The sequence below is a fragment of the Corvus kubaryi genome, unplaced genomic scaffold (assembly GCF_017639235.1).
Source record: "Corvus kubaryi isolate FWS band 111438036 unplaced genomic scaffold, C.kubaryi_AGA036_p1.0 37334, whole genome shotgun sequence".
NCBI classification, from domain to species: domain Eukaryota; kingdom Metazoa; phylum Chordata; class Aves; order Passeriformes; family Corvidae; genus Corvus; species Corvus kubaryi.
This window is the reverse complement of record NW_024581108.1, coordinates 22,635,168-22,662,708: the sequence shown is the minus strand read 5'-3', so window position 1 is coordinate 22,662,708 and position 27,541 is coordinate 22,635,168. Positions and strand designations below refer to the sequence as shown.

Genomic DNA, 27,541 nt, shown 5'->3' with positions numbered 1-27,541 from the left:
CCCTCCTGTCAGGGGGTTGTGGAGAGAGAAAAGGTCTCCCCGAGCCTCCTTTTCTTCAGGCTGAGACCCCCAGCCACTCATCACACTTGTGCTCCAGGCCTTTCCCCAGCTCTGGACATGCTCCAGCCCCTCCACATCCTTCTCGCAGTGATGGGCCCAGCCCTGCGTATATCTCTGAGGGTGCCCCTCACCAGTGTGGGCTCCAACCTTCCATCGCCGCATCCCGCACTCCTCCTCAGACCCCCTTTGCCTGTCATCCCTTCCCCCATCGCCCAGCCATGTCCCTTCAGCTCCCGGCCATGTCCCCTCACAGCCCGGCCACGTCCCCTCACAGCCCGGCCTTGACCCCTCAGCTCTCGGCCCTGTCCCCTCACGGCTCGGCCCTGTCCCTCAGCTCCCCGCCCGCCCCTGTTGCCCCGCGCTCCGCCTACCCCAGCGCCATCTCCGCCTCCGCCGCGGCCGCTCCTCGGGGCGCTGCTCCCGCCCATCTCCGCGGCGCCGGGCCCGCCCCTTCCCGCGATAGCAGCGGGTCCGGTGTCATGGCGGCGGCGGAGGAGCCCGAGGTGGACATTGAGGGGGACCCTGCGGCCGCACCGGGGTGAGTGAGGGTCGCGAGGGTCCCGCTGCGGCTCCGGCCAGCGCGTCCCGTCCGTCCGCGGTGGGCGGGGGTCGTGAGGGGGGAGCCGCTGCTGAGGGGGCCACCCGGGCCGGGCGCTTCTCGCCGCTCCGGGAGAGACCTTGGAGTAACACGGAGTGCCTGTGGAGAGCGGGCAGCGCCGATGTGGGGCATCGTGGGGAAGGGCACCGAGAACGGGGCTGTGGTAGCGCCGGTGTGAGGAGAACGCGGAACCGCCCTCATGGGATCCCTCAGAGCCCGGAACAGCGCTGCGAGGCTGCCGGGAGAATCCTTAAAATACCCATAGAGAAGGTGCTGGGTTGTGTAACTGTGTTAGCGAGCTCGCGGAGGCAGGGAGGCTCAGAAAGCTGAACGCCGGGAGGGAGGTGCAGGAAACTGATTCATAGAATTATGGAATGTTAAGGATTGGAAGGGACCTTAAAGATCTTCTAGTCCCAACTCCCCCGCCATGAACAGGGACATCTCCCACTAGACCAGGTTGCTCAAGGCTTTATTCAGTCTGGCTTTCAACGCTGCCAGGGTTGGGGCATCCACAGTCTCCCTGGGCAACCTGTGCCAGGGCTTCACCATCCTCAAGTAAAGAATTTCTTCCTAATATCTGACCTAATTTTTCCCTCTTTCAGTTTGTACCCATTAGTCCTTGTCCTATCGCTACAGTTCCTGCAAAGAGTCCCTCTCTAACTTCCCTGTAGCCCTTTCAGAAGGGAGCTGGAAGTTTGCTATCAGGTCTCCACACAACCTTCTCTTCTCCAGGCTGACCAGCCCCAGCTCTCCCAGCCTGTCTTTGTAGGGGAGGTGCTCCACCGCTCTTATCAACTTCATGGCTTCCTCTGGGCTTGCTCCAACACTTCCATGTCCTTCTTATGTTGAGGACCCCAGAGGTGGATACAGCACTCCAAGTGAGGTCTCACCAGAGCAGAGCAGAGGGGCAGAATTGCCTCCTGTGCCTTGCTGGCCATGCTGCTTTTGATGCAGCCCAGGATGCCATTGGCTTTCTGGGCTTCAGCAGATTCATGGATAAGGGATGCTGGAGTGAATGGGCAGTGACTGTAATGCCTCAGATCAAGCACTTGCAGGTGCTGGGAGAGAACGAGAGGTTTATACCAGAGACACACTGCCCTCAAGTAGCCCCTGCCACTGCTGCAGACAGGCTGCTGGCAAAGGGGGCTGTTGATCCCACCCTCTCCTGGATATGCTCCAAAAGAAGCAGGAGTTGTATTGATTTCTGGACATGGAGACTCATCCTGATCTTTTATCCTATAAAGAGATGTTTGAAGTGCTGCACAAAGCACTTCAGAGTAGTAGGTGAGTTTGATTTAGTAACACTGCAGGGAATATAGGGCTAATTAGACAAGTCTGAATGTTCTGGAAGCAAAGATTTTTGAAAACAAGTAATTACATGAATTATTAAGGAGATCTTATGCTGCATGAAAATAAAAGGAAGTTGATCAATGATGTTAATCAGTGACAGATCTCTAATCAATAGTTATTTACAGAAAAGATTAAGTATAAACTGGATGAAGTCTGTAAGAGCACTCAGTTAAATATTGGGAAGAAACTCTTCCCTGTGAGGGTGGTGAGCCCTGGCCAGGTTGGACAGGGCTTAGAGCAACTGGTCTAGGGGGTTGGAATGAGATGATCTTCCAACCAAACCATTCCAGGATTTTATTCTATGGTTCTAACCACCCTGTATGACAGGATTCTATTAAATCTTGTGTAAGTAGGAGCTCTCCTCAACAGGGAAACAGTTTGTTTTTACCTGATTGGGGGAAAGATGTAGAAATGTTTAGTGGAGATAATACAACTCGATGACACTCTTAATATTAAAAATGTAGTTATTCTGAACACTGGAGTTTCTTTCAGAGATCATGGAAACACAGCATCAAGCCTGCTGCAGGATCACTATCTTGATTCATCTTGGAGAACTGGCAACAGTCTTGTAAGTATTTTTTAAATGAATGCTGCTTCTAGCAAGGTTATCAGAGCTTCTGTGTTCTCTCTTTCCTCCATGTAGACACTCTTTTAGGTTTTTAACCAGTGGTTTTTCCTTACTTTTAGAATCTGTTTATTGTCAGTACTCAAGTACAGTGTGACAGAATTCAGACACTAAACTGTATTTTTGTTATTTGCAGCCCTGGATGTTGGACAGCAGCATTAGTGAAGAAAACAGGGCTGTCATAGAGAAGATGTTGCTGGAGGAAGAGTATCCTTTTGCTGATTTGGATTTAAGTTTTCCTGTAGAATGCTAAAAAACCTCTTCTTTCCAAAAGAACTGGACAAACCTTTCTCTGTAAAGGTGACTGAAGCTCTGTCATCTTGTAGATAGATTGCAGAAATCCTGCTGTAGAAATGGCAGTATTTGTTTCTACAGCTGGGTAATTCTGAAGCAGTGTAATTTATATGATTATTAAAATTCTCGCATGTACAAATATCTCTGGTGCTTTGAAAACTTAATGACTGTTTCAGATATTATTTATCTAATAAATCACTTTCTGAAAAAATATGGCTCAGCCAAAAGGAAGTAGAGAAAAGATCTATGAAAAGGTAAGATCTGTCTGGGAAAAATTCTTACTTAGCTGAGTAGAAAGAAAAGTCCTTCTAAAATAAGTTTATTTGCTGAGATATGCACCAGCAGCACAGTTACTAATTTTTATTTTCACTCTTTTATTTGCAGCCCACATAAGAAAACTGGAAAAGTCACGTATGTACATTTTAACATTGAATTGCACTGAATTGCATTTTTAAGTGTGGTGTCTGATTTTGTTAAGTTACTAGATATTATGTTAATAAAAATCAAAGTTTCTTTTATTTGGCTGTATAAAATTATTTAAGAGACCTTTCAACAGGAAGAAATACTGTTGTGTGTGACAACAGGTTGGAGTAAACCAGGTTTGGGGGTTTTTTTTGGTAGCACAGTGGTTTACAATAAAAAATTGGTAATTCTAGTTGGCTTTTTTGCCTGATCTTTTCTGTTGCCTGCTTTTATGTATTTCTGTGCCACAAGTCACTGATGAGTATCGAGTTGCCTTAAATCTTCCAGTGTGATGGACAAGCTGATGTGATTCTCCGTATTTTATTTTTGAGTCACATTCATGTTTAAAGCAATACTTTGAGTTTTACCAAAGACGGGGAGTAGTCCTCTTGTCAGAAGGTGCCTTGAGTGACTGGGATTGGAGAATATCTGGATTTGGGAAAGCACTGATTTCTGCTTCCTGCATTCCCAGGGTGCGATTGCCTACAAAAGCACCTGGCTGCTCCTTGAAGTGGACATCAGAGGAAAAAGAGCTGTTTGAGCAAGGACTGGTGAGTATATCTATAAATATAAAAAATGAATTGAATTAATGAGTTTATCTTGAACAGCAAAGGAGTTAACACGTATTGTAAACACGTTGTACAATCACAATGCTGCATTAACTATGGGAAGTACAGTGTGTCCTTAAGGTAGATCAGGTAATCAAGTGAAATCCTTTACTGTTGTAAGGTCTGCGGAGATTATATGGTTGTGCCAGTTGTAAAAGGGTTTGCTTTGCCAGGCACAAGGATTGCTTGGGATAGCAGGCAGCAGAGTGCCTGAACTGGGTGAAGAAGATCCTCTAGTTAATAATAACAAGAATTCTTACTACTGGATGCAGTTTCAGTCTTGGTAGGACATGAATAGTGAGGTTCTTTACCATGGGTCTGCTGTACTGTGTGTGTATTTTAATGAATAATCGAGGTTTTGAACTCATTTGACACATGCAGTGCCATGTGTGGGATGTCAGTGTTTGGGTGACTTCCATGTGCTTTGTTGTTTTAGGTGAAATTTGGCCGCAGGTGGACGAAAATTGCCAAGTTGATCGGCACTCGAACGGTTCTGCAAGTCAAGAGCTACGCTCGGCAGTACTTTAGGAACAAGGTAAATGGAGCATCCCTGGAGCTGGCAAAAAGGTGTTTGCCAATGGGTAGCTTGGTTTTAATCCGTCTTTTCAGGGCACTGCTGTCAAAGCAGGTATTCTATTCATTCCCATATTCAGAAAAGTGCAATATCCTATTTGCAGATTTAAATGTGAAATCAGACCTGATTTCAAATTCCTAGTGTGACCAGTATTTTTATTGCTGATATAACTAAACAATAAATGTAGTATAATTGTGGTCTCTTATACTGTTGGTTGTTAGTCTGAAAATACTGGTTTTCCACTATATAGCTGTTTTTGCTGTGTGTTGTAGTTTTAGCTTCATCCTCATTTGAGATTTCGTGGATTTTAAGAAGAAATAACAACTTTCTAGGGTTTTTTGACTGGAAATGCATGTAAATTTCCACTTGGGCTAAAGTATCCCAGTAATGCTGTGTAAAAGTCAGTTGCAATGGATTAAAATAAATTAAAAGGATAAATCAAAGAAGAAACACTTCAGAATGTCTGCTGCTTTAATAAAATAGTTCTGATTATTTGGCAGGCAGATGGGTTTGGTTTGTTTCTCCCTCCTAAAAGTGTTTTATATTTTCCTAAGGCAAAAAATGGTGATTCTGAAAAAGAAGAGCAAAGTCAGTGTGGGAGCAGCCTTCCCATGGAGGATGGAGTAAGGGTAGAAGCTGGAAACTTGAGAGGCCGTGCAGACCCCAACCTGAACGCAGTGAAAATTGAAAAGCTGTCAGATGATGAGGAAGTGGACATAACTGATGACATGGATGAACTACTCACTCCTGCCTTCCAGCAAGAAACTGCAAAATCTGAATTTCCTGTTATTCCAAGAAGTACAGTTGAAGAAACAAAAGCAGTGGAACAAGGTTTTTCATCTGCTGGACACAGTTCTGCAACTGCTTTACCTAAAGAAGATCCTCACCATACCAGGCCAGAGACAGTGGATGCGTTGGTATTTCCTGCGGTGGCAGCAACGTGTTCCCAGCACCTCAATGGGGATAACGCTGTGAATTTGAATTACCAGCAGTACAATAACTTCATTGAGAAAGCTGAACAAGGTGGACCAGTCACATGTCATGGGACTGCACAAGGAACTGATCAGGAGCTCAGTGAGGAGCAAAGAGACCCAGCTGATAATGGATTGCTTTTTCCTTCTTCGTGCCAAGTGGATGAAGATCATCAAGAGGAAGCAGAGGAGCTGAAGCCACCTGATCAAGAAGTGGAGGTTGACAGAAGCATCATTCTGGAAGAAGAAAAGCAGGCTATTCCCGAATTCTTCGAAGGGCGCCAGGCCAAAACACCAGAGCGTTATTTGAAAATCAGGAATTATATTTTGGACCAGTGGTGAGATGCATTAATTTATTTTATTGAAATAAGTGATTAAGATATCCTGGTTTGATGTAGTTAAAACACTACTTAGCACTAATAGCTTACTTCGGAAAAGAGTAAAATTAATTGTATGGTAGGTTGCCAGTGAACAGCATTCATTATTAATGCTTCTTTTGCATTTTCCCTATTTTTTCTCTGGCATTTTGGAAGCTGAGGAATGAAAGTACTTAGAAACATTAAGAAAATTAATGTCCTGTACCAGAACAGGCTGCATTTGTTTTGGCTATGCTATTTTCTTGCCATTTTTGCCATCCTGTATGTAAAGAATGGTTTTAATAAATGGTTCCTTAAAATAACCAGTGGCATTAATTCTGTAGCCCTGCCTTTAAAGAAGGGCAGCAAGAAGTAATAATCTGTGCTAGAGCAAATAATGTTGACCAAAAGAATGCCTCAAATTAAGAATCAATTTGGAGTGGTGCTTGTACACTTAAATATTTGATATTCCATATCCCAAGGATTAGTGTAAGGAATCATAGTGACTTGTGGTAGCAGGCTCAAGATAGTTTGGTTGCCAGTGTTGGTTTGTGCTTGCTTTGAAGTAGAAAGAATTACTGAGTTTAACTTTGTTCTCACTCAGTTGTCTTGTGCTCTGACAGCTTGTTCTAGTTGCAAAGAGAGACTAAAATGCCATTCCACACCAGAGAAGTGTTGAACTGAAAAGATTCCGTATCAGTTTGAAAGGAAGGAATAAGTGCCTAGAGAGTGAAAACAGGACCTCAGTTAAGGTCACACAATTCCCTTGTCCCCTCGGGGTCTGTTCTGCTCTTTGACAAGGTGCTGTGCTTTGTTTCAGGGAGAGATGCAAACCCAAATACCTGAACAAGACCTCGGTGCGTCCTGGCCTGAAGAACTGCGGGGACGTCAACTGCATCGGGCGGATCCACACGTACCTGGAGCTGATAGGAGCAATCAACTTTGGCTGTGGTAAAGATATTTCTGTTGGAATCAATAAAGAGCCTTCTTTGGTGTCATGTTGAAGGACTGCCCAGCATTAGGGTGTGCTGCTCCCACAGAGGATGCACATTCATCCTTGCTAGGAAGGACCTTCTCACAGATTGTCTCTCATTACCCTGCAAAATCTAGAGGAGCTTGTAACCTGTTGACTATGAATTTTGGATTCACACAAAACCTTTTATTTTTTCTTTCTTTTCCCCTTCCCTCCTGTTTACCACCCACTAGCTGGTGGGATGTGTTTTTTGTTTTGTGCTTTTCTGTGTATCCTGATGCCAGCTGCATCTGAAATTCTGCTGTATCTGAAATTCTGATGACATGGAGGAACTACTCACTCCTGCCTTCCAGCAAGAAACTGGAAATTATTCATTTTAATGAATAATTGAGGTTACCAGCTGTATCTGAAATTCTGCGTGTCTTCTTACTAGTTGGAATTCGAGTAATTGTTTCTTCTCCCATGCTAAATTATAACTAATTCCTAAATAAACCCCAATGCCTTCATCCTCAGGGCTAGTTTTTAAACAATTGACATGTTAAAATTAGGTTACCTGTTAAAAGTGAACATACAGCTGTAACTTGATGTTGGCTTAGAGTGCCTGAATGGATTTTGGTCCAAAGCTGCATGACAGTTACTTAGGAGAGGAGCAACGTGTCTTGCAAGTACATTTTGTCTAAAGTAAAGTTATTAAAAATTAATTAATAATAAGGAAGGATGTTCAGTTGTTTTAAAAGCGTAGTGGGAGAGGGCTGTGTCATCACTCAGAATTATGAACGTCAAGAGATGTATTTTCACTGTGAGGATTTTGGTTGCTTTTTTCCTGTGCCATTTGCTGCTAACACTTACCCATGTCATTCCTGTGTGTGTGGCAGTGCTGAGTGGCCCTGAGCTCTGCTGACACAGGAATTGTCCCCTGTGTGTCCTGCAGAACAGGCTGTGTACAACCGGCCCCAGCCCGCCGACAGGAGCCGCTGCAGGGAGGGCAAGGACACGGTGGAAGCCTATCAGCTGGCCCAGCGCCTGCAGTCCATGGTACAGCCTGGGGCAGAAGAAAGGGGGGAAATCCTCCCAGTTTGCATTTGCAAGCCAGGGCACCTCGGGGAATTTCTCCCCTCATTCAGGTTGCAGTTTCGTTAGAGTGCCCTGTGATTGGGGTGTCGGTCTAGGTACAGGTGTCTCACACCCACTCACTTGTTCATGTACTTTACTTCAGTTGTCTTGCAGGCCTTCCCCTGCAGCCCAAACCCACTCCTCCCCACAATTTATTAGCCAGAAAATAGTGAAGTGCATTGCAGTGTGTGATTGTTTGCATTTCAACTGTTAAATACAGTAGGTATGTGTTACGGCTTACTGAGACCCCTATGCACACAATTAAATGCAGTAGTAACTCATTTATAATTGCATGAATTACCAAGGCTTGCCAAAGTTAATTTTTATATTCACACTTAATGTAGCATTTTTAAGTACTTCACAGCAAAGTAAATCAGTTGATGAGAGGAAAACTAAATCAATCCCACTTTAAAACTAGTAAATTGAAATGTAAAGAACTGTAGCATACACTGAATGTAAACACATGGAGTTTATAGCTTTGTGTGTTGTCTGAGCAATAATTCAGAGCTGGATATCAATGCCCTGTTGCTGTCAGGGATGCTGATATTCCAGGGAATACCAACAGCCTTCGCAGCCTTAAATATCACTGATGGTATTTCGGGACAGATTGTGAGCTCCTTAATTCTACAGAGCTCGGGGTGTTCTCTCTCTTATGGGAACATGTCAGAGTGTCAGTACCACTCCTGGGGCAGTGACCTTTTGGACAATGTCCTCATGGCTGCCTAGATGAAGGAAATGCAGTTTTTTCGGGATAAGAGCTTTGACTCATGGTGGTTTCTTGCCTCAGCGCACGAGAAGACGGCGAGTGCGGGACCCTTGGGGAAACTGGTGTGATGCAAAGGATTTGGAAGGACAGACATTTGAGGTAACCCTCCTGTGTTTTAAACGTGCCTTAAATCATCAATTCTTGCTAATTGCTGGCAGGTGGTGTTGCATTAAACAGACAAGGGAACAGTTGTGTCACAGGGACTTACCCTCTCTTGTGGAAGTGTAATTTGAAAGTAATGCAGCAGCTGGTACATCTTCATGCTGATAAATACAACTGCATTTGGGGTTTGCACAGGGGTTTTATGCCCATAAAAACTCTTTGCCTTGTCTTGTAGGAGATTTCATGACCCGTTGCTTTCAGTTAACTGCCTTAATGGTAATGGTAGGGGATGGGAGAATAACATTTAAATGTTACATTTTCAGTCCTGTATGGTTTCCTTATGCTCCTTATGCAGGTGATAATGAGTTCCTAATATTAATTCTGCTACTAGCAATATCCCCAGAATATTGTGGTTTATTAAGTGCTTTAAAAATTCATACAAGGTTAAATATTTTATGGGAGAATTGGAAAGAAAATATTTGTCTGTTCCTACAATTTCAAATTATATGAAAAGTAAAGAACTGTAAACATCCAATTTTCCTGTAGAGAAAACCTTCTTAATTTTCAACCTTTCAGTAATTTCCTGTAACAATTACTTCCATAATGTTATCATGCCATACCTACTTTTGAGTAATTGTAGTTTAATAATTGCAACACTTCCTGCAAAATACATATTTGGACGGAAATAAAGGTTGAAAAACTTCATCCCTAAAGAGTGGTCATGATAAATTCTGGCTGTGGTAATGGCAGATTGTCACACCTGGATTTACACCTGGTTTGTGATGTGGGCTGTGATTTTACTGAATTTAATTGACTTGGAGAGTGAGAGAATTCTCTCATCAGGCATTAAACAGACACCTTGTGGACTTGATCTCAGATTGTCACTCCTTCCACACTGCTTGGTTCTGCCATGGCTGTTGCCTCTGTCTTGAATAGTCTTGTAATACACTAATTATATCAAGAATTTATTCTGGGCTGGTTTTGCAATCAGGGCTGAAAAAGCACTTCAGACATTAAAATATTGAATTTTTTTAAAAAATCTTTTCAGCATCTCTCGGCTGAAGAATTAGCAAGAAGGAGAGAGGAAGAAAAACTGAAACCTGCAAAATCTTCTAAAGGTTCGAGACAAATCAAAAGGTATTTGATTGCATCGTGTTCGAACACAGATCTGCTAGGAGCTGAACAAATGTCCTGTGTAGTGTCAGGCTGGAACCCTGCAAAGCATTAATATGTATCATGGTCTGAAATAGCAGGGATGCATTTCAGATGTTCCATGTTGGAATTCAGGAGTGTGGGAAGTGACATTTCTGTATTTGGTGGAAGCCATCCTAATGTGGGATGAGAAAATCCAGTGAAGAAAACAAGGTTATTCCTCCTTTTGCCAAGGAGGCAGTGGGAAACTTGAAAAGTTTCCTGACTGTCCTACATCTTTAGAGAAATTTTCTTTCATTTTATAGTTCCTTTGATCCCTTTCAGCTGATACCATGCTGTTTGTTCACGGAAGAGAAGCAGGTATGTGCCTCTGAGGGAACTACCAAGAAGGCTACATTGCTTTGGGTTACTTTCCTTATATTCATTATTGTGTTTGTCATTTCAGGCACCCTTTCAGGTGAAAGTGTCTTCCGAAGCACTTTTAATAATGGATTTGGTGAGCGTTAAGTTTTGTCTTTCAAAAAGCTGTGATGTGTATGCTGTGGGTTTGGGGGATTTTTTAATGAGCAACATAAGAAGACCAAGAAAATAGAAGAGTTCGCCCAGAGAAGCTGTGGTTGCCCCATCTCTGGAAGTGTTCAAGGCCAGGGTGGGTGGGGCTCTGAACAGCCTGGTCTAATGGAAGGTGTCCCTGCCCATGAGAGGGGGAATAATGAGATAATCATTAAGTTTCCTTCCAACCCAAACCATTCTGTGATTCTTTCCAGTCAGACCTAGCAGTGAGAATCTAGTATTAAATAAAGCCCCTAAAATGAATGGGTTTTGTATTGTGCTTAATGTACAACTGTTGACCTTCTAGAAAAAGTAGTAAGAGCTTTGCTACTTTACTGAGAGCTTTACTACTTACTACTCTCTGTCATACTTTAAATCTAACTTGCTTAAAGCTACTTTCTGGAACAGACTGCCCTTCTGAAATCTATGGCTTCATTTTCTCCCAGTCTGGGAACTGATTTTGTGTTTGCAAAGCAATGTGTGGGTTTTTTCAAGAACAACAGGCTGTACCAAAATGTGTGCAGTTGTTCAGCTCTGCCCAGGCTGCAGTTTTTGAAGCCAGCATTGCCTCGTGTATGGAAGTGTTGCACCCTTGCACTACATCTGTGGTGTGTATATAATAAGCAAATTTAATCTTTTCTGTTTGCTTTAAATGAAGTACTGGCTATTTGAGAGTCTTGAGTTGTCTTGAGCTGTCTTGAGCTTTCCTTCTCCATATCCTTGAGAAGTCACTGACTTGTGAGAAATCCCACAACTTGGACTTTCCTACTTGTTTGATCTCATTCCAGCACTCTCACGTGTCTCTGGCAGAAGTGATTGGGCTGCTCGGTGGAAGGTACTCTGAAGCTGATAAGACCGTGGAAGTAAGTGTTTGTCTTTTCACATTTTCTCTATAATATCAAAACTGGAATGATCATAGCTATAATTTGAATAAATGTAACTTACTTCTGAAGGGCAATTAATTAATTATATTAAAGTTGAAGTTCATTACTGTAGTCTTGAAATATGAGAGTTAAGCTTGTGTTCAAGTGTCAGCTGCATCACGAGGAAGATCTGGTAAATGATTCTTAAAACTCGTTAAGTTTTATGTAACTGCTGGAGGTTTCTTGCATTGATGCAGCTGGAGGTTCTTTTCACAGGTGTGTGCAGCAGAGCCGTGCAACAGCCTGAGCACAGGCCTGCAGTGCGAGATGGACCCGGTGTCCCAGACTCAGGCTTCGGAATCGCTGGCGGCCAGGGGCTTCCAGGTCATCGGCTGGTACCATTCCCACCCCGCCTTCGACCCCAACCCCTCCATCCGGGACATCGACACTCAGGCTAAATACCAGGTACAGCAAAAGCGCTCAGCAGAGCACCCCGGCAGCCCTGAGGCCTCCGTGGTGTTTATGGGTTAATTCACTGTTGCACCAATGCATCTTACATCAGCTCAGCATCAATTGACATAAATGCTCTTTTTAGATTGCAGCATTGCCTGAACAAGATTGGAGTTTTGTATGTGGTTTTTTTTCTGTGTTTTTGTGTTTTTAGAGCTATTTCTCCAGGGGTGGTGCCATGTTCATCGGAATGATCATAAGCCCTTACAACAGGAATAATCCTCTCCCCTATTCCCAGATCACCTGTCTGGTCATTAGTGACGAGATCAGTTCTGACGGTTCCTATCGTAAGTACCCGTCTTTTATTAACCAGTGTCCTCATTTGCCTTCCCCTTTTGGATCTTAAGGGGAAAATATCTGGTTTTGAACCAGAGAAATCAGTATTTATATTGGTAATATGATGGTATTATATAAATAGTGTAATTCATAATGGTAACGTGTGCTGGAAAAACCCATGCATTTCACTGAAAGAATAAACCTGCAAGTTTCTGTGCTGTCAGGACAGGAATACACAAGTATAAATATATACAAGATTGATCTTCTGTATTAGTAATTCCCACAATTCGTGAAAGAAGTGAAAGGGTTGGGACACGGGTCCCTGTTATTTACATACAGAATCCATATGAACAGCTTAGAAACTGTCTCATATCTTACTTGGCTTTTGCTACGTTACAGTGTTCTGAACAGATTCTCTGCTCGAGGAGACAGAAGTAAATAGCAAAGAATTGGCTGCTATAGTGGCCAAAAATCCCTAATTTTTGGGTAGCATGGCATTCAGAAGGTCAAAGGATCACATACATGTGCCAGCTGTCCAGGGGAACACAAGGCATGAAAGCTGAAATGGTGCTGGCATGAACCCCCACCTAAGGGAACAAATTCTTGATTAAAAATACCATTGGCATTTCATGAAAACAGGATCCTTTCCTTTCTTGAACAGTTAAGGACATACCACATAAAATTTGCTGTATTGCAAGTGATGATGAGATCTTCTGCTCTTTTCCTGACATGGATTTGAGGGAAATTCCCCTGATAACAGTAGATAGTTCTGCTAGCTACCTGTTCTCTCTCCTCCTCCCTCTATTTATAAAGTCCTGATTTTGGCATCCACACTCCAAGGTTTCCAGTTCTCTTGGCACAGCAGTAACTGAGGCCTTGTGAGCCCACAGTTCCCTCTGTTTTTTCCTGTGGAAGCAGGAAGGGGAGCCCCTCTGCCTGGAGCCTCACTGCACAATCCTGGGGCCGGGGGAGCAGTGGCCACATCTGTGCCCCAGTTCCTGTTTACCACACTGAGAGTCCTGCACTTCTATCCTCTTTTCCCACACATCCCACCCTTGTGGGGGGAGTTAAAATACTGACAAACTCTATTGCCCTTAGAAGACATTTTTGTAGTCACGTGCATTTTCTGTCGGAGGAGTTCAGATTTCTGTTTCGCTCCTGAAATCAAGGTTTTACAAAATGCCATCTCCTCTGGTTCTTTGGAAATGATTTACTGAAATGTACAGTCTCTTTCTTCCTGATTTTTGCTAAACAAATTGTGTTCTGCAAATAACTTTCTGATTCTCCTTTAAAATATTTTCTAACATTCTCTTCCCCCACATGCAGTAAATGAGTAGAATTTCTTCATTTTTGAGCAAAATTCCTTTGAAATTGAGAACAGTAGTCAGCACTTCACCATCAGCCCATTTATACTTAAAAATTAAACCTTTTTAATTAATTTAATAACCATATAAATCTTACAGAGACTAAAAAAGTGCTACTAAGTTATAAACACTTAATTTTTCCATTTCTGGGTTTGTTGTAGATTTCTGTGCCCTTCCTTATGGAATGGGAATTGGCAAGGGCAGGGAGGAGAACAGATTTGTTCCTACTCCCACCAGAGTTAAATTTGGAATCCAAAACACGTCATCCTTTTACTTTAACCTCCTTAATGTTGTCAAGGAACAGAACTACAGGCTTCTGCAGTCAGTAATAAATGAGGAACAATTATGGGGAAGGGAGGGATTGCACCTAAACTAAACAGGAAAAACACACTGAATAATGATCTTCAATTGATTGCAGGCCTGCCCTACAAATTTGAAACGGAACAGATGTTGGAGGAGCCTCAGTGGGAATTAATATTTGAAAAAACACGGTGGATAATTGAAAAATACAGATTTTGCCATAGGTAAGTGTCTAGTTCTGTTACAAACACACAGGTTGGAATGTTTCTATGTTTATTGTTATGTTCCAGTCAAGACCTGTGGCTGCTTTCCCCAGCACTCCTGTTTGTTTTTCTTCCAACAGCAGTGTCCCCATGGATAAAATTTTTCATAGAGATTCTGACCTGACTTGTTTGCAAAAAGTAAGTTTTCTTCTCTTAACTTTTTAATGTTAGATGTGTTTTTAAATGCAAATCTGTTTCATATCAGGAGAAGTCACCTGAAGTTAGTTACACTTCTACAAATCAGAGATGTAAATTGGTGACAATAAATGAATTCTGTGGCACAGCTTATTTACTTACAACACAGTGAAAATAAAGATCCTCCTCTGGGAGAGGTGGGGATGTGGTTATGTGCAGACACCGGGTTTGACCCTCAGTTTGGAGGAGAATTAATGAAAAATTACTCAGTCTTTTCTCAGCATTTTGTGTTCTTTCACTGTCAAGACCTGCACACACCTCGAGAGCAGCCTTGGCCTTCCTGTTCCTTTGTTCCACCAGTAAAATACTGCTGTGCCATGTTTATCATGGATAAGTAGGAACCTTAATTTTTCAGTCAGTGTAGTCACTGCTCTGGAGCTCTGACTAATGGCAGCTGTACCGTTACTGCACAGCCAAGACAGAAACTGTGCCCAAAGCAAAGACATAAACAGAAAGCTTGCACACAGTAATTGCACACATTGAACTTTTTGTTTCCTCTCAACACATCTTTGCTTATAAACCAACATTGAGTTGATAGATGCTCTGAAATTTAGCTGTTGGGTAACTGGTTTTGAAGACTTGGGTTTAGATCACCCATGTGACTGTTCCTTTTAAATTTATGATGTACAAACACTTTTTGTAGTGTTAATCCTAAATAAATAAATAAAAACTGCTTTGCAATGCTTACCAGATGAAAGGGGGTAAAAATGGCAATTTAAAACAAATTTCTTTTTCTCTTGCCTAGCTTTTGGAGTGCATGAGGAAGACTTTGGGCAAGGTAACAAACTGCCTCATTGCTGAAGAGTTCTTGACTCAGATAGAAAACTTATTCCTTTCCACGTACAAGAGTGAGAAAAGGGATAATGCTGAAGGAAGTGAGAATGAATGTTCACATGAATTGCCGGTGTGATGGCTTTGGAATTTTGGTTTTATTTTTTAATTTCTTCCTCTCCTCTCCATTCTGTCAACTCTTTCAGAATTTTTATCCGTTTTGATAGTGAGTGTTACAGAATCCAGTGTCATCTTATTGTTGTGGTTTAAAACCACTTTGAAAACTCTTAATGTGCGTGACCTGTGTGCCCAAGGAATTCTTAATGCTAATGAGGTTAATGATTGACCAGCCTGATGTTCGGGAAGGAGCACACCCTGTCAAGAATGCTGTGCATCAGTCTTCAAGGAGAGTTGGTCCTCTCTCAAGTCCTTCAGTTTGGAAACTTTATTTCATTCTTTTATCTACAGGTGCACCTCTAATTCAGAATGAATTTGTTCCTTTGCTTTAGGGAGTGTAAGTTTGAATGAGTTCACAGAAGGGAAACTTAACTGAGAGTTTTGTAGCTCAGACTTTCCTGGTATCCAGTCTGAAGTTTCATTCAGTGGTAGCAAAATACATCACCCAATTTCTTTTTTTACTATTACTTCTCATATTACTTTTCCCCATTGATTCTGATGGTCAAGTAGCTTTTTGGCACGTTCTCTGCCATCCTGCTTCTATACTGGGGAGAAAAAGCTGATGAGTTTCAGGACTTCTCAGTAGTGGCTGTGTTTGTTTCCAGTGGAAATGGTAACTCCTGTCTTACTACAGGTTGCATCTTTCTGGCCTTCCATTCTACAGGAAGGTTTTTTGTTGTTCTCCAGATCATTGTGGTTTGTCCACTTCTAATTGCCAGTGTTTCCTGTGGAAACAAGAGCTCCTAATTGATGGCAAACTGAGTGCAATGAGAAGAAAAGGATTTGTGTTTTTAAAGAAAAAAATCCCCACTTTTATATTCAGAGTCTTCTCTATAATGTGCAGTTCAATAGGAAAACACTGGTTTATATCAGTTCCTCAGTTATGATTTCATACAGGTATATATTTAGATAAATCAGTCACAGATTGGTCTTGATTGAGAAGTTTCCTGATTGCAACTTGGAAATGTTTCATGAGCTGCATCGTTGTGAATCATTTTAGCAAAAGTGTGCTTTAAATGTTGCTTTCTAAATACTAAGGAAACTTGACTTGTTTACAGGTATTACTATTTACAGGTTTATCTTGGGCAGAGTTTCTCAAAGAGGTCTAAAATATATTTGAAAGTCTCAAGCAAGACTTAGAGTTTATATCTAGAGGGGAGACAATGGACCTAAGTTTTATGTTAAGAAAATGTGTGTGTATATATATAGTTCTACATAACATAAATGGAATTTTAAGATTTTATATGTTTCAGCTTCTTGTTTGTATAAAGAGTTTGAAAAGCTTTAAAATCCCAAGGAGGGAACTCCTTCACAGGAAGTTAATGTTATATTTTTATCAGGCTTCATGAGTCTCTTTCTGTCACTAAGGGGAAGGTGCAGAACCTGATCAGACAAAAATAGGAGCCCTTGAAACTCAGTGATTTTCCCACATTTAAGAGCTATAGACTCAAAAGTACTGGTGGGTGTTGTGTGCTCTCTCTATGTTCAGATGTGCACAGCTTTAGGTCCCACTACTGTGTGTAATTTACCACTTGGTGTATCCATCTCTATCTGGCCTGTTGACCCAGCCTGCATTTACTCTAAATTGTCATCTTTGGGGCTTCCTGACTACCAGTATTGCATGGATTCCTGGATTCCTGGTTAAGCTACACTCCAGGTGGGAAAGCATTCCTCCCTCTCAGTCATGGGCTGTTGGGTTGCAGTTTTGCACAGGTTACTCTGGGAAATCCCCCGGTGTCAATGTCCTGACAGCAGTAATTAGAGCTGGTTAGGAGGAGGATTTTGAACCTCCTGTGTTACAGCACCATGAAGTAGAAACTGTTCGTTGTCCACATGGTATTCCCAGCCCTTGAAGGATGGGTCAGGATTACCCAGGTAGTGGTAACAATGTCCTGGCTGCTTCTTTCTGTAATGATCGCTGAGGTAAAGTAACACAGTTGTATTATTGGATTTAACAGTATTGTTACATAAGGAAAGGTTTGAGTAACCCTGACTTTTGAAGTGATTTGTTTCTGAGGACACGGGACAGGATTGAGCCTTTGCCATGCACATAAAGGCTCCAGATTTCCAAGCGTTTGTTGCAGGGTAGTGTGGGAGAAAACACAATGTTTGTACCATCAGGGTCCAGTCTAGCACACAGAATTCTGTAGGAATTGGAAAGAGCACAGTTGTGATGCTGAGTAATGATTTAGTTGACATGAGCCAGGGTAAGAAAATAAACTAACCTACTTTTCATCATTTAGTTTCACCGAGAGGTTAATGATGAGTTTGGAAGTTGCATGCTTCCCAGGAGATAAAAATCTGTTTTACTGATATACCAGTTCTACTACCAAACACATTTTAGGCATGAAAACTTTTTATTATAAAGCTTTTATTCCCCCATCTAGGCTTTGTTTCAGTGGACCTGTGCAGACTGATCTGCTATTCCTTTCCATAGGACCAGTGTTACACCTTACTAAATTGTTGCTCAGGACATGAGAAATTGTTGAGTAGTGAGTAGAATGATACAGTTAAAACTGGAATTCAGCAGTTTAGAAAAGGAAAAAAGAAACAAACAAAACCCCACAAAATAAACCCAAACAACCTCCCTGAAGATGTCAATTCTGGCAAATATCCCTATGGACATTTGTTGGCTGAATCATGTTTTGCTCTCCCAGTTAGCAGCAGTGCTGCCTCACAGGGATGCAGATCTTGTGTGCAAGGGGAGGGAAAATCCCTATTTTTATTTTTTTAAAAATAATTAACTTTCCAAAAACAATTGCGTTGAAAAAAATAAACAATCCATAACCAAGCAAAAAGTTAACGCTATTGCCACTGATATTCAGTACTTTTTTCCTTTGCTTGCTTCTCTGCTATTTCTGACTGATGATAGACAAGAGTCTACTAATAAAGACTATATATACAATACCCTGGAAGATGTGTCTGTATTTGTAACAGCTTCTTGTCTCCGAGCACTGGGTCTGGAATTTCTTTGTTCGTGTCGGTGGCAATGACCAAGTGACAGAATAAAGCTCGGTTCCAGCAGAGGGCGCTTTGTTACAGCTGCCGCAGGAAAGGTTTGGAACTCGGAGCAAAACTGTTCTTACGAGGGTGTGTAAACTTGCGGCCAGGGAGCACGTTTAGGGCAGGAGCCGTGTGCCTCGGTGTGGAGTTGTTTCCTTCATTTGTTTTACACCCCCTATGCTTTAGTCTCCTTCAGAAGATTATCCAGTGGTACTTGGGGCAGGGATGCTGGGATGGTACCCCAGTGTTTGCCACACACATCTCACAGTCCTGAATCAGCAGTGTGAGGGGTTTGCATGGGCAAAGCCTGAAGGTGCCCAGCAGATGCCTTTCCATCAGCCATATTCCTTCCCCAGATCTGACCCAAGTGTGTTGGTTCCAGCTCTGTTAACCAGGCTTCTTTTCTGCTGTGCTGGAGAGAATTTGCTCTACTGGGCAGGGCTGAGCCATGAGGACAGAGTGTGTGTAGGGGAACGAGAGGCTGTGGAGGAGGACAGTGCACCCCAAAAGGGGGGTGTGGCACAGCTGAGCACCCTAAGTGTCTGCATGGGGAGAGAAAGGTGCTGTGCTGGTGCTGTGCACCCCTGAGGAAGTGAGGGATAAGGGACTTCATCCATCCCCACGGGAGCAAGCTGGTGGTTTAACATCCCAGTGAACACTATAATCACATGTGATGCTGGACAAAGTATTTAATGGCCTAGATAAAAGTATTCGGGTTGTTTAATTGCTGCTTTACATAGACCTACTGCCCTACTTTTACGAGGTTTAGAATTGTGCTGAGAAATTGTTTCCATGGCAGCAGAGATCACTAAAGAAATAATGCACTCCACATTTCCTACAGGATTATTCCTTTTACAGCCTGCTGTTCTAAATAATTAACTCTTGTAGTACTGTTACAGCTTAGCATGGATTAAAAGAAATAATACTTTTTTTGGTGTCATAGAGGCATTACATATATTTTTAACATATATAAATATATATAAGTACATAGATAGTTGGAAAAACTTGTCTTTAAAGTAAGTCTGTTCCTTCCTTATTTACAGAGGGTGAAATCCACCAGTAAAAGAAAAAGTCAGTGAAGAAGTACACTTTTATTTTGAACTATATTTCACATTTGGCATTTAAATAATGTGAAATAAAATAAAGACAAGATATGAGGAGGCAGGTGATGGATTAAATGGATTTTGACTTTGAAGGAGGGAGGTGAAATTTTTAAAAAAGGAGATTATTGTAGTGTGGGTAAATGAATGACTTAAACATGGGAAAAGAGTTGCTAAACTATTACAGAATCATCAACATGACAAATTGACTTACCTGGTAATTTTAATAATACTTATAGCTGTAGATCTCAATTATTTTCCAAGAAAGGTAGCTACAGGTGTTGTTACCTGAAGGAATGTCCAGATTGTGTCCTGCTTTGGCAGAGGGTATTTACATCCTGTTTCCATGTAGAGCTCTGATTTTACACCTACTCTGAGTTCTGAATAGTCCATGAGTGCAGGAGCTGGCACGGACTGGAAGTGGGGCAGTGCTCAGGTAAGCAGCACAGAGGTAGGAGCTGACTGCAAGGCACGTGGCTGGCAGTACAGTGCTCACGCTGCCCTGTGGTCATTACTGGTCCCAAAGTAACGATTTGTAAAGAGTCTGACAGGGTTTGAAAAATCAAATGAATGGGACTTGCTTAATGCAAACTGGAAAGTCTCTGTCAGCTGCTGCCAAAGCACATGGTAATATGGGTTTGTAGTTCATTGGGAGACTTGGGAGCCACTGGAGTGTTCTGTGAAAGGTGTCATTAAAATTCAGATTAAAAAATTTCTTCAGAAATAACGAACAACTTTGTAAGGGTAGCATAAGCATGAAAATCAGCATTCCTAGTGCTGCCTTGGGATGAGCATGTGCCAAAGGAAAGGTGGGAGAGAAGCTTTCCGTGCTGGAAAATGAAGCTGTACTCCTGTGCTCTCTGTGTAGGAGAGCAGCCATCAACCTGGTGGGCAGTGGTTCCTCATGAATTGACACCTGCTCCAGGCAGCAAACATAAAACTCCCAAAGGCTTTATTTAATAAGCTATGAAAGTAGAAAGTCCATAACTGATAAGAATCTAGATAGTGGAATGATACGGATGCTGTGCGGTGAAAGACAGAGGAAAAACCATGATGGAAGTGGAGGAGTGGAGTGGAGGAGTAGGATTTCTTCCAAAAGAAATGGGAGAAACTCCTTAAACACCCATTTGCATATAGTCCATAAAAAGTCTAAAGGGAAAGGGCCAGCTGCTTGTCTTTAATCCATAAGGGAAGCCCATGGTAGGAGCTTGGCTGCTGTCTCTTCCCTGTTGTTTCCTCATCAAGCAGGAGCGAGGGAGGCGGCTGGAGGCAGGTGCCACTCCCTGAGAAGTAATAGGGAGCCAGGAAGCTGTTGACTGGGATTTGGGAAGGAGATGCCAGTTGTTTTGGAAGAAAAACCTGTTTGGTGGGTCCGATTTGAATCAATAAAGGGAGCAGCACACCAGGGTGTAGGAATGAGCAGGCTCCATCAGTGGATTAAAGCTTTGGATGCTGCCTGCTGTCACTCAGGACTTCATCTGTGCTTTTCTCCTGCACTATGGAGCGTCTGTTTGGGGTTGTGCTGGGTTTAATTCTGGCAGTCGCTTCATCAGCCCATGACAGCTGTACCTGTGCAACCAACAAGTGGGCAGTGTGTGCCCAGGATAGCCCTGGGAACTGCACCTGCAGGCTGGCAGGTTCAGATCACCCTGTAGACTGCTCAACCCTGACTTCAAAATGCTTCCTGATGAAGGCAGAAATGATCCCCCTGAAGGAGAAGCGCTTCTGGAGACCTCCCCATGGGCTGTCAGACAGTGATGGCATTTACAACCCTGACTGTGAGGACAGTGGTGTCTTTAAAGCCCGGCAGTGCAATCAGTCCAGCACCTGCTGGTGTGTGAACACTGCTGGTGTGAGGAGAACTGAGAAGGGAGACAGGAGCCTGAGCTGCAGCGAGCTGGTCCGGACAAGGTGGATCTACATTGAGCTGACACACAAGAGAAGCTCCAGAGCCTTCGATGTTCCCGACGTGGCAAAGGCCCTGACACAGCTGTTTGAGAGCAGGTACAAGCTGCACCCCAAGTACATTGCAGCCATCAAGTACGACCCCCCACTTATCCAAATCCGCCTGGACCAGAACAAGAAACCCAGGTGGGATGTAGATATAGCTGATGTGGCCTATTACTTTGAAAAAGATGTAAACAATGACTCTATATTTCATTCCAACAGTCAATTAACTGTCTCAGTCAATGGAGATGCTCTGGCTATTGAAAAGCTCTGGATTTACTATGTGGATGAAAAGCCCCCAGCGTTCTGCATGAAGGAGCTGGCAGCTGGCATTAGTGCTGTGGTCACTGTGGTGGTCCTGACTGTTGGCATTGGCATCGCTGTGCTGCTCATCCTCAGGTGGCTGCACACAAGGAAATATAAAAAATTTGAGAGTAAAGAAATGAAGGAAATTAAAACCCCAAGCTTAGAGTTGCCCTGAGCTGAAAGAAGAAAGGCAACTACAGGAAGAAAAGGAAAAAAAAGGCACAGAATACAAATAACAGACTCAGTGTATGTGATGGACTTGGAGTTTTTTCCTTCCTACAGGAATTTGTTCATTGACTGTTCTAAATTATTCTTGTTTAGTAAGTATAAATTTTTGGGGTATAAATGAATTTGGGAGTCAGTTACCTAAATATTTTAAATGACTCCTACTTTGGAGGGTAAGAAAACTGTTACATCTATCTATTTAACATAACACAGAATGCTTTCACTCCTGCTGCAGGCCTGGCTCAGATTGCTTAAATACTTGAATACTCTGTGGGGTTCTTGGTATATCTACTTACTGAAATTAAAACACTTGCCTCAACATATTTGGGCTATATTGCTGCTTTTCTCTTGGTGGACTTTTTTAAAATGCAGTTTGGTTTTTGTTCATGGGGTCTTTAAAAAAAAAAAAAGTTTCTGGAACATTTTAAACAACAAATAACTTCATAAATATTACTAAATAAAAAAATAAGGTAATGATAAGACACTCTGCAGCATGAGAGGCTTTTGTAAAGTCATCTGTTAGGAAACATCCCAGGTGTTGGGTCGCTTCCAGGTGCGGAGATCCCAGGTTCCCGGGTTTGTATTCAGGCAGCACAGTGAGCTATTCCCACTTGTGCTCTTTAATAAGGGTCTGACACTCCTCGTCAGCAAAGATCCCTTGATCCCCATGCAAGTATAAGTTAACCTTGGTGTTCTGCCCACATTCCAACTCTGGTAATAGCTTTCTGTCTACCTAAATTCCCTGGGCAATTTTAATGGGAGGAGATATTTTTCAGTGTTGTACAGCTTCACAGAAACACTACACAATGCTCCGGGACAGGCTGAAAAAGAGCTTTATTCCAGCTGAGCTGCGGGGAGAATTTAAGAGCAGAGTGTAATTACTGAACTTGGAATTTGGCCAACACACTACAACTGGACTGCTTTGCTACCTACTCATCTGCTGCATTCCTTGTCTGGGGAGTCATACCCACCATGAAGGATATTTTAAAGAAAATAATGCTGGTTGTTGAATGTTGGGATATTGTCAGTTCCATTCTCTGTGCTGAGTGTGGATGTCTAAGTCCATCACTCTCATCTGCTTCCTTCAGCAGCACCTGCTCCACCTGGGCACTGCAGCAGGGCCAGCAGCTCTTTCCTTCTCTGAATTAGTTTCAGTGTTGCTCGTTTGTAATTCTAACAACAGTCAGGAATGTGCTGCTTCCACGACAAACCATAAATATATAGCTCTGGTTCTACTGAATGAAAAGGATAAGGGAAGAGGCTTTGATTTTGTTTCTGTTTCTGCCTTTGTTTACAGATGCTGTTGGGTATTATTTGGTTCAACATACACCATTTCCATTTGACCCCACGCTTGTTCACTCACCTGCTGGGAAACTCTGGGTCCATAGTTTGGGGCAGATGCATCATGTTTTCCCAAAATAAGATTTTTATGCAGTTGCAGCAGCAGCACTAATACATTCACAGTTTTGGAGCAGGGTCTATAATTTATTGTGTGCCTTACAGCAACATGTCAAAGTTGGTTGGTTGTCACTCAGGAATACACACTTGTGCCGAGAGAAGATGAAGTGAGAATTTGAGATCTAGGCTGGATCTTTCCCTGTCATAGGAAAACTCAAAACTTAGCCTAACTCCACACAATTTTGCAAGTAGCCATCTATAAAACAGATTAAATTAAAAATCTAGAGCTGAGCAGCCCTCAGATAAAGAAATGGAGGATGAGAATAAAAATTTTCCAAGTACATTGCTTAAACACTTTCTTACTTAGGCAGAGCAGATCAAAGCCATGTGTTTGAGAGGCTGGTGCTGTGCTGCCATCAGGGATCATGAGATATGCAGTCTTTTCTGGGGATCTACCATGGCTTTCAACAGTCTTTTAAAATCACTGCATTTTTCTCTTTTCTGTCATAAGAAAAACATATTATTTTCAAGGTGAATTATGAGATTTTATATTGTAATGTAAACATTTAGGCATAACATTGAATAGGACTGACAAAAGTACCAATTGTTGAAAAACTGTTTAACAGGTAACAGTGTCAGCATCTTTTCCTGGCTCCTGCTTTTCTTTTTAGTAGATGAGGTTGAGAAGAGAGGCTGTTGTGGCGCCATTCCTATTTTTATTAACCATTAAAAGTCTGCCCCATGGAAGCCATGAGTTGTGGTTGGTTATTTCTTTGCTAGTCCTTAAGCACCAGTGGACTGCACACTGGTCAGGGACTGGAAATGCACTAGGGTTGATTAATAGGAGGGATAAGGTATCTGCAGTTAATCAATAGAATGAGAAATTAATTGAAGCGCAGGGCTCAGAGAACCTCTCCTTAGACTAGATTATTCTACTTGAATAAATCTGTGTAGAGCTACTGTAGGATGGGGACTTGAATCAACCAAGCAGATCCATTGCTCCTGCTGAGTAATCACTTGTCTCCTGCCACCTCTCACCAAATCTCATTTGCATGTGGCAGATCATGTATTTTAATGTAACAGTCCATCACGTTCTGCCTGTTTGACTTTCTTACCACTCCTGATGTTCTCACTGAAAAAGAGGAAATGGACTCTTTGTCAGCTTTAAACTTTGGAAAATTAAAATGCTTTTTATTATTCAGATTTTGAGGATGTTAACTCTAAAATTTCTGGTTATCCTTTTCCGGATTACATCATCCTGTTTTAATGGAGTGTTTGCTCATTTTATTTAAGTAATTAGGCCCTGTGCTCTCTGCCGTGGGTTCTGTGGGTGATAGCAGAGTGCCTTTGTGCTGTTGCCTACTTGGGCTATAAAGCGGGGTGTGCTTGCTTTAACAATGCCAGAGCTGGCTATTGCCTAAATTATGTTCTGCAGTTCCAACTGGCTGCCTTGGAAAGCTCAAATTAAACACATGCAGAGAAAAAAAATCCCCTCTCCACACTCCAACTCTGAAGAGGCCAGCGCTGCCCTTTGCACACAGTGCCACTACCCCCCGTGCAACTGCACAAAGTGAGCTTTGGCCTTCGCTTTCAGCTAAAACTCACTCCCGATCAGTGCCAGAAGCAATGGCAGCACTATAGCAAGGAAATGAAAGACAAGGATTAAAACTCTCTTAAACTCTGTTCTCTCTACTCCCCCTGGTAAAATCCATGTCTGCCTCTATACCCAATATGTACCCTTGAACTCTTTGACACAAAATGCCCGTGTTAGTTTGTAGGTGCTGGTGTGTGCACACACCTGTTTGTCCCACACCTACATTAGAGACACACACACCACTATTTGTCAGAGCAGGGAAGCCCTCGGGAAAACCTTGTGGCAGCAGATCCTCCTCTGCACTCACCACTCTGCAGCCTCCAGCTCTTATCAGTGGTGGAACAGTCAAACCTGCTGCTGTTGTGGAACAGCAAAGAATCTTCTTTTTGTCCCATCTTCCCCTACTTAAGAATAATCTCTTAGGGATGTTTAGACTGGGATTATGCCAGATTAGGTTACTGATGTGAATCTTAATGCCTGCCATGTAAATACACCAAGGTCTCTCCTGCTGGGATGGTGAAACATCTGCACGTCTGGGATGTTACTGACAACTGGAGACAAGATCCCTCCAATAGTCCTTAAAATATTTAAACCTTGGGGAATCACCCTGGAAAAAGCCAAGCCAATTTCCACTGCTCAAATATCTAAACCACTTTTTCAGTGAACAGTTAAAAAGTAACAGATTGGCCCTTCCTCCACTTCTCCTTAATTGGGCCAGTTAATGCTATTAAACAGATCTTCTTCCTTGTGCAGGTATAATTATCCTTTCCAAAGCATTTCCACTGATTTGCCTCAGGGTTTTAAATGGTGCAATTAGGTGGGGTTTTTTTTGTCAACGCTAAAATTAACCTTAAGTCATTACTATTGCTATCAAAGCAGGAAAAACTAGCTTCCAGAACTTTTACTATTATTTTTCAGCAGTTCTAACCAAATCTCTCGTACCAGGCTTTACCTAGTTAAAATTTCATCCACACCAGGCAGCCTGACAAGATCCACATCTCATTTGCACAATGACCCCTGGTCCCTGAGGGAAAACACTCCTACACCAATGAAGCACCAGCAGAAACAATTAGGGAGACTTTGCATTATCTAAATGAAAGACTGAATTATGAAAATGTGCACTGCTGATTTTCCACTGAGGATTTTACATGTGGGCCCAACAGTGCTGGTGGTATATGCACCCAACCTTTTCCAGTTGTTTGTTTTGAGATAAATGCCTGTCCTTGTATGGCTTGAAATGAGAAATCTCAGCACTTTTGCTGCTCTGGTTGCACCCCAAAAAGCTACATGGAAGAACTAGGAGGCAAATGAAAAGAGCACTTCTTATTTACAGCCTCTTCACACATGTTTTGGAATTAAATTTGGTATTGAATTTTATAACAACATCTAGAGGAACAGTTTTACAGTAAACTTCTACTTGGTTCAGTAACTTCATTTTCTGGATTTTAAATCTACTTTTTCTTAAACGTCAACAGCAGACATAATATGCTGCAACAGATAATACCTATGAAATCCTTAAAGAGCAGGATCCTCTAACTGCTATTTCAGTGGGGGAGGGCAAAGGAGAGTACAAGACACAGTGGACCAAGGCAGGATATTCTAGTGTACAACATTTGGAAAACTCTTGATACTTATGAAAAGCATTGTCTGATCTCTTAAATGAATGTGAACTCCTGATATTTCCACTGGCCAAACAGACTAAGTGGCATTAAATCCAATTTCTGACTTGCAGAAGGTGATGGAGTGCATTTTTTCTGCCAAGATTTTAGCCCAGCATTCATGAGCAGAAGTGAATTACACTGAAACTTGAATAACAATACTATCAATTAATACTTAGTTTTTCCTTGGATTTATATAAAACCCAAATATTTTAACATTTTATAGTGAGTTTTTTCATTTGAAGCTGAAGACTGTATATTTTAACAGAAAACTTTTTAATTGTGATTATCAAAATTGGTAGCAGAGAGACTTTAGTACCAAATACAGAAGTATTTGTATACAAAGCACAGAAAAATGCTGTTTATATTCAGAGTTAAACTACTTTTCATTAAGTTTATTGGATGTGGCATTTGCTTGTGTGAATAATTTCATACATATACAAAATGTCATTCAGTTCAGAACAGCTACTTATATGAAGAGATACACAAATACTAATGGATACATCCACACAGGAAAATTGTACCTGTTGAGGTGTTAATTGTTTAATTGTACTTAGGAAATCACTGATGACCTGTCAATAGGTCTTCTGCAGTCTTAAAATTGAAAACTTGCTTTCTGGTCTTCTTCTGAAATGGGAATTACAGTCTTTTTTTTGTAGAAGACATCAGGCTTGTAAGCAAAAACTCAGCTACAAAACTGTCTTAATCTACCTCTCTTTGCCACAGAATACTCTTTTTTATTTCCTCAGGGAAAAAAAAAGTTGTAGGCACACATCTTCATTAAAATTCAAGAGAAGCAATAATATAAATTACTAGTTAGAATGTTCTTTCCACTACACATCTATTTAGAGGAAAAAACACTCTACAACTTTCCAGTTGCTCAACTGTTTACCAGATTTTCATCCAGAGATATATTTAGTGCTGGTATTTGATAGATCCTATAATTACCTGTGCTGTATTTGCTGCTTGTCTGCTTTGAAGTTTTAATTGCAAGCAATGATACTTGGGGAAACTTTGGAAGTGCAGAATATAGAA

General features: G+C 42.0%; 3 protein-coding genes across 5 annotated transcripts in view; 2 read left to right on the top strand and 1 right to left on the bottom strand.

The window, feature by feature from the left end:
• Nucleotides 1-504, bottom strand: part of FGGY (FGGY carbohydrate kinase domain containing) — a 282,932-nt gene extending 282,428 nt beyond the window's left edge. For all 3 annotated transcript variants that reach the window (XM_042030819.1, XM_042030821.1, XM_042030825.1), the window contains exon 1: nt 432-504. The gene's annotated coding sequence lies outside the window, so the exon portion shown is untranslated. The remainder of the gene's footprint in view (nt 1-431) is intronic.
• MYSM1 (Myb like, SWIRM and MPN domains 1) lies at nt 488-16,518 on the top strand. The gene is made up of 20 exons (XM_042030813.1): nt 488-598; nt 2,501-2,576; nt 2,770-2,840; nt 3,104-3,181; nt 3,312-3,338; nt 3,862-3,940; nt 4,434-4,532; nt 5,126-5,880; nt 6,719-6,849; nt 7,803-7,906; nt 8,772-8,849; nt 9,901-9,989; nt 10,310-10,364; nt 10,450-10,500; nt 11,345-11,419; nt 11,696-11,884; nt 12,084-12,216; nt 13,988-14,093; nt 14,213-14,270; nt 15,073-16,518. Exons 1-20 carry the CDS (start codon nt 540-542, stop codon nt 15,235-15,237), a joined length of 2,478 nt encoding a protein of 825 aa, XP_041886747.1. The 5' UTR covers nt 488-539; the 3' UTR covers nt 15,238-16,518.
• A 1,744-nt stretch (nt 16,519-18,262) lies between these two features.
• On the top strand, nt 18,263-22,179 carry TACSTD2 (tumor associated calcium signal transducer 2). The gene has a single exon (XM_042030834.1). It carries the CDS (start codon nt 20,877-20,879, stop codon nt 21,804-21,806), a length of 930 nt encoding a protein of 309 aa, XP_041886768.1. The 5' UTR covers nt 18,263-20,876; the 3' UTR covers nt 21,807-22,179.
• The last annotated feature ends 5,362 nt before the right edge of the window (nt 22,180-27,541 follow it).

Excerpts from the sequence above, each read along its gene's own strand:
- MYSM1 (XM_042030813.1), top strand. The coding sequence starts at position 540 with ATGGCGGCGGCGGAGGAGCCCGAGGTGGACATTGAGGGGGACCCTGCG. Across the intron at positions 8,850-9,900 it reads TGGAAGGACAGACATTTGAG|CATCTCTCGGCTGAAGAATT; the intron begins GTAACCCTCCTG and ends AAATCTTTTCAG. Across the intron at positions 10,365-10,449 it reads TGTTCACGGAAGAGAAGCAG|GCACCCTTTCAGGTGAAAGT; the intron begins GTATGTGCCTCT and ends TTGTCATTTCAG.
- TACSTD2 (XM_042030834.1), top strand. The coding sequence starts at position 20,877 with ATGGAGCGTCTGTTTGGGGTTGTGCTGGGTTTAATTCTGGCAGTCGCT.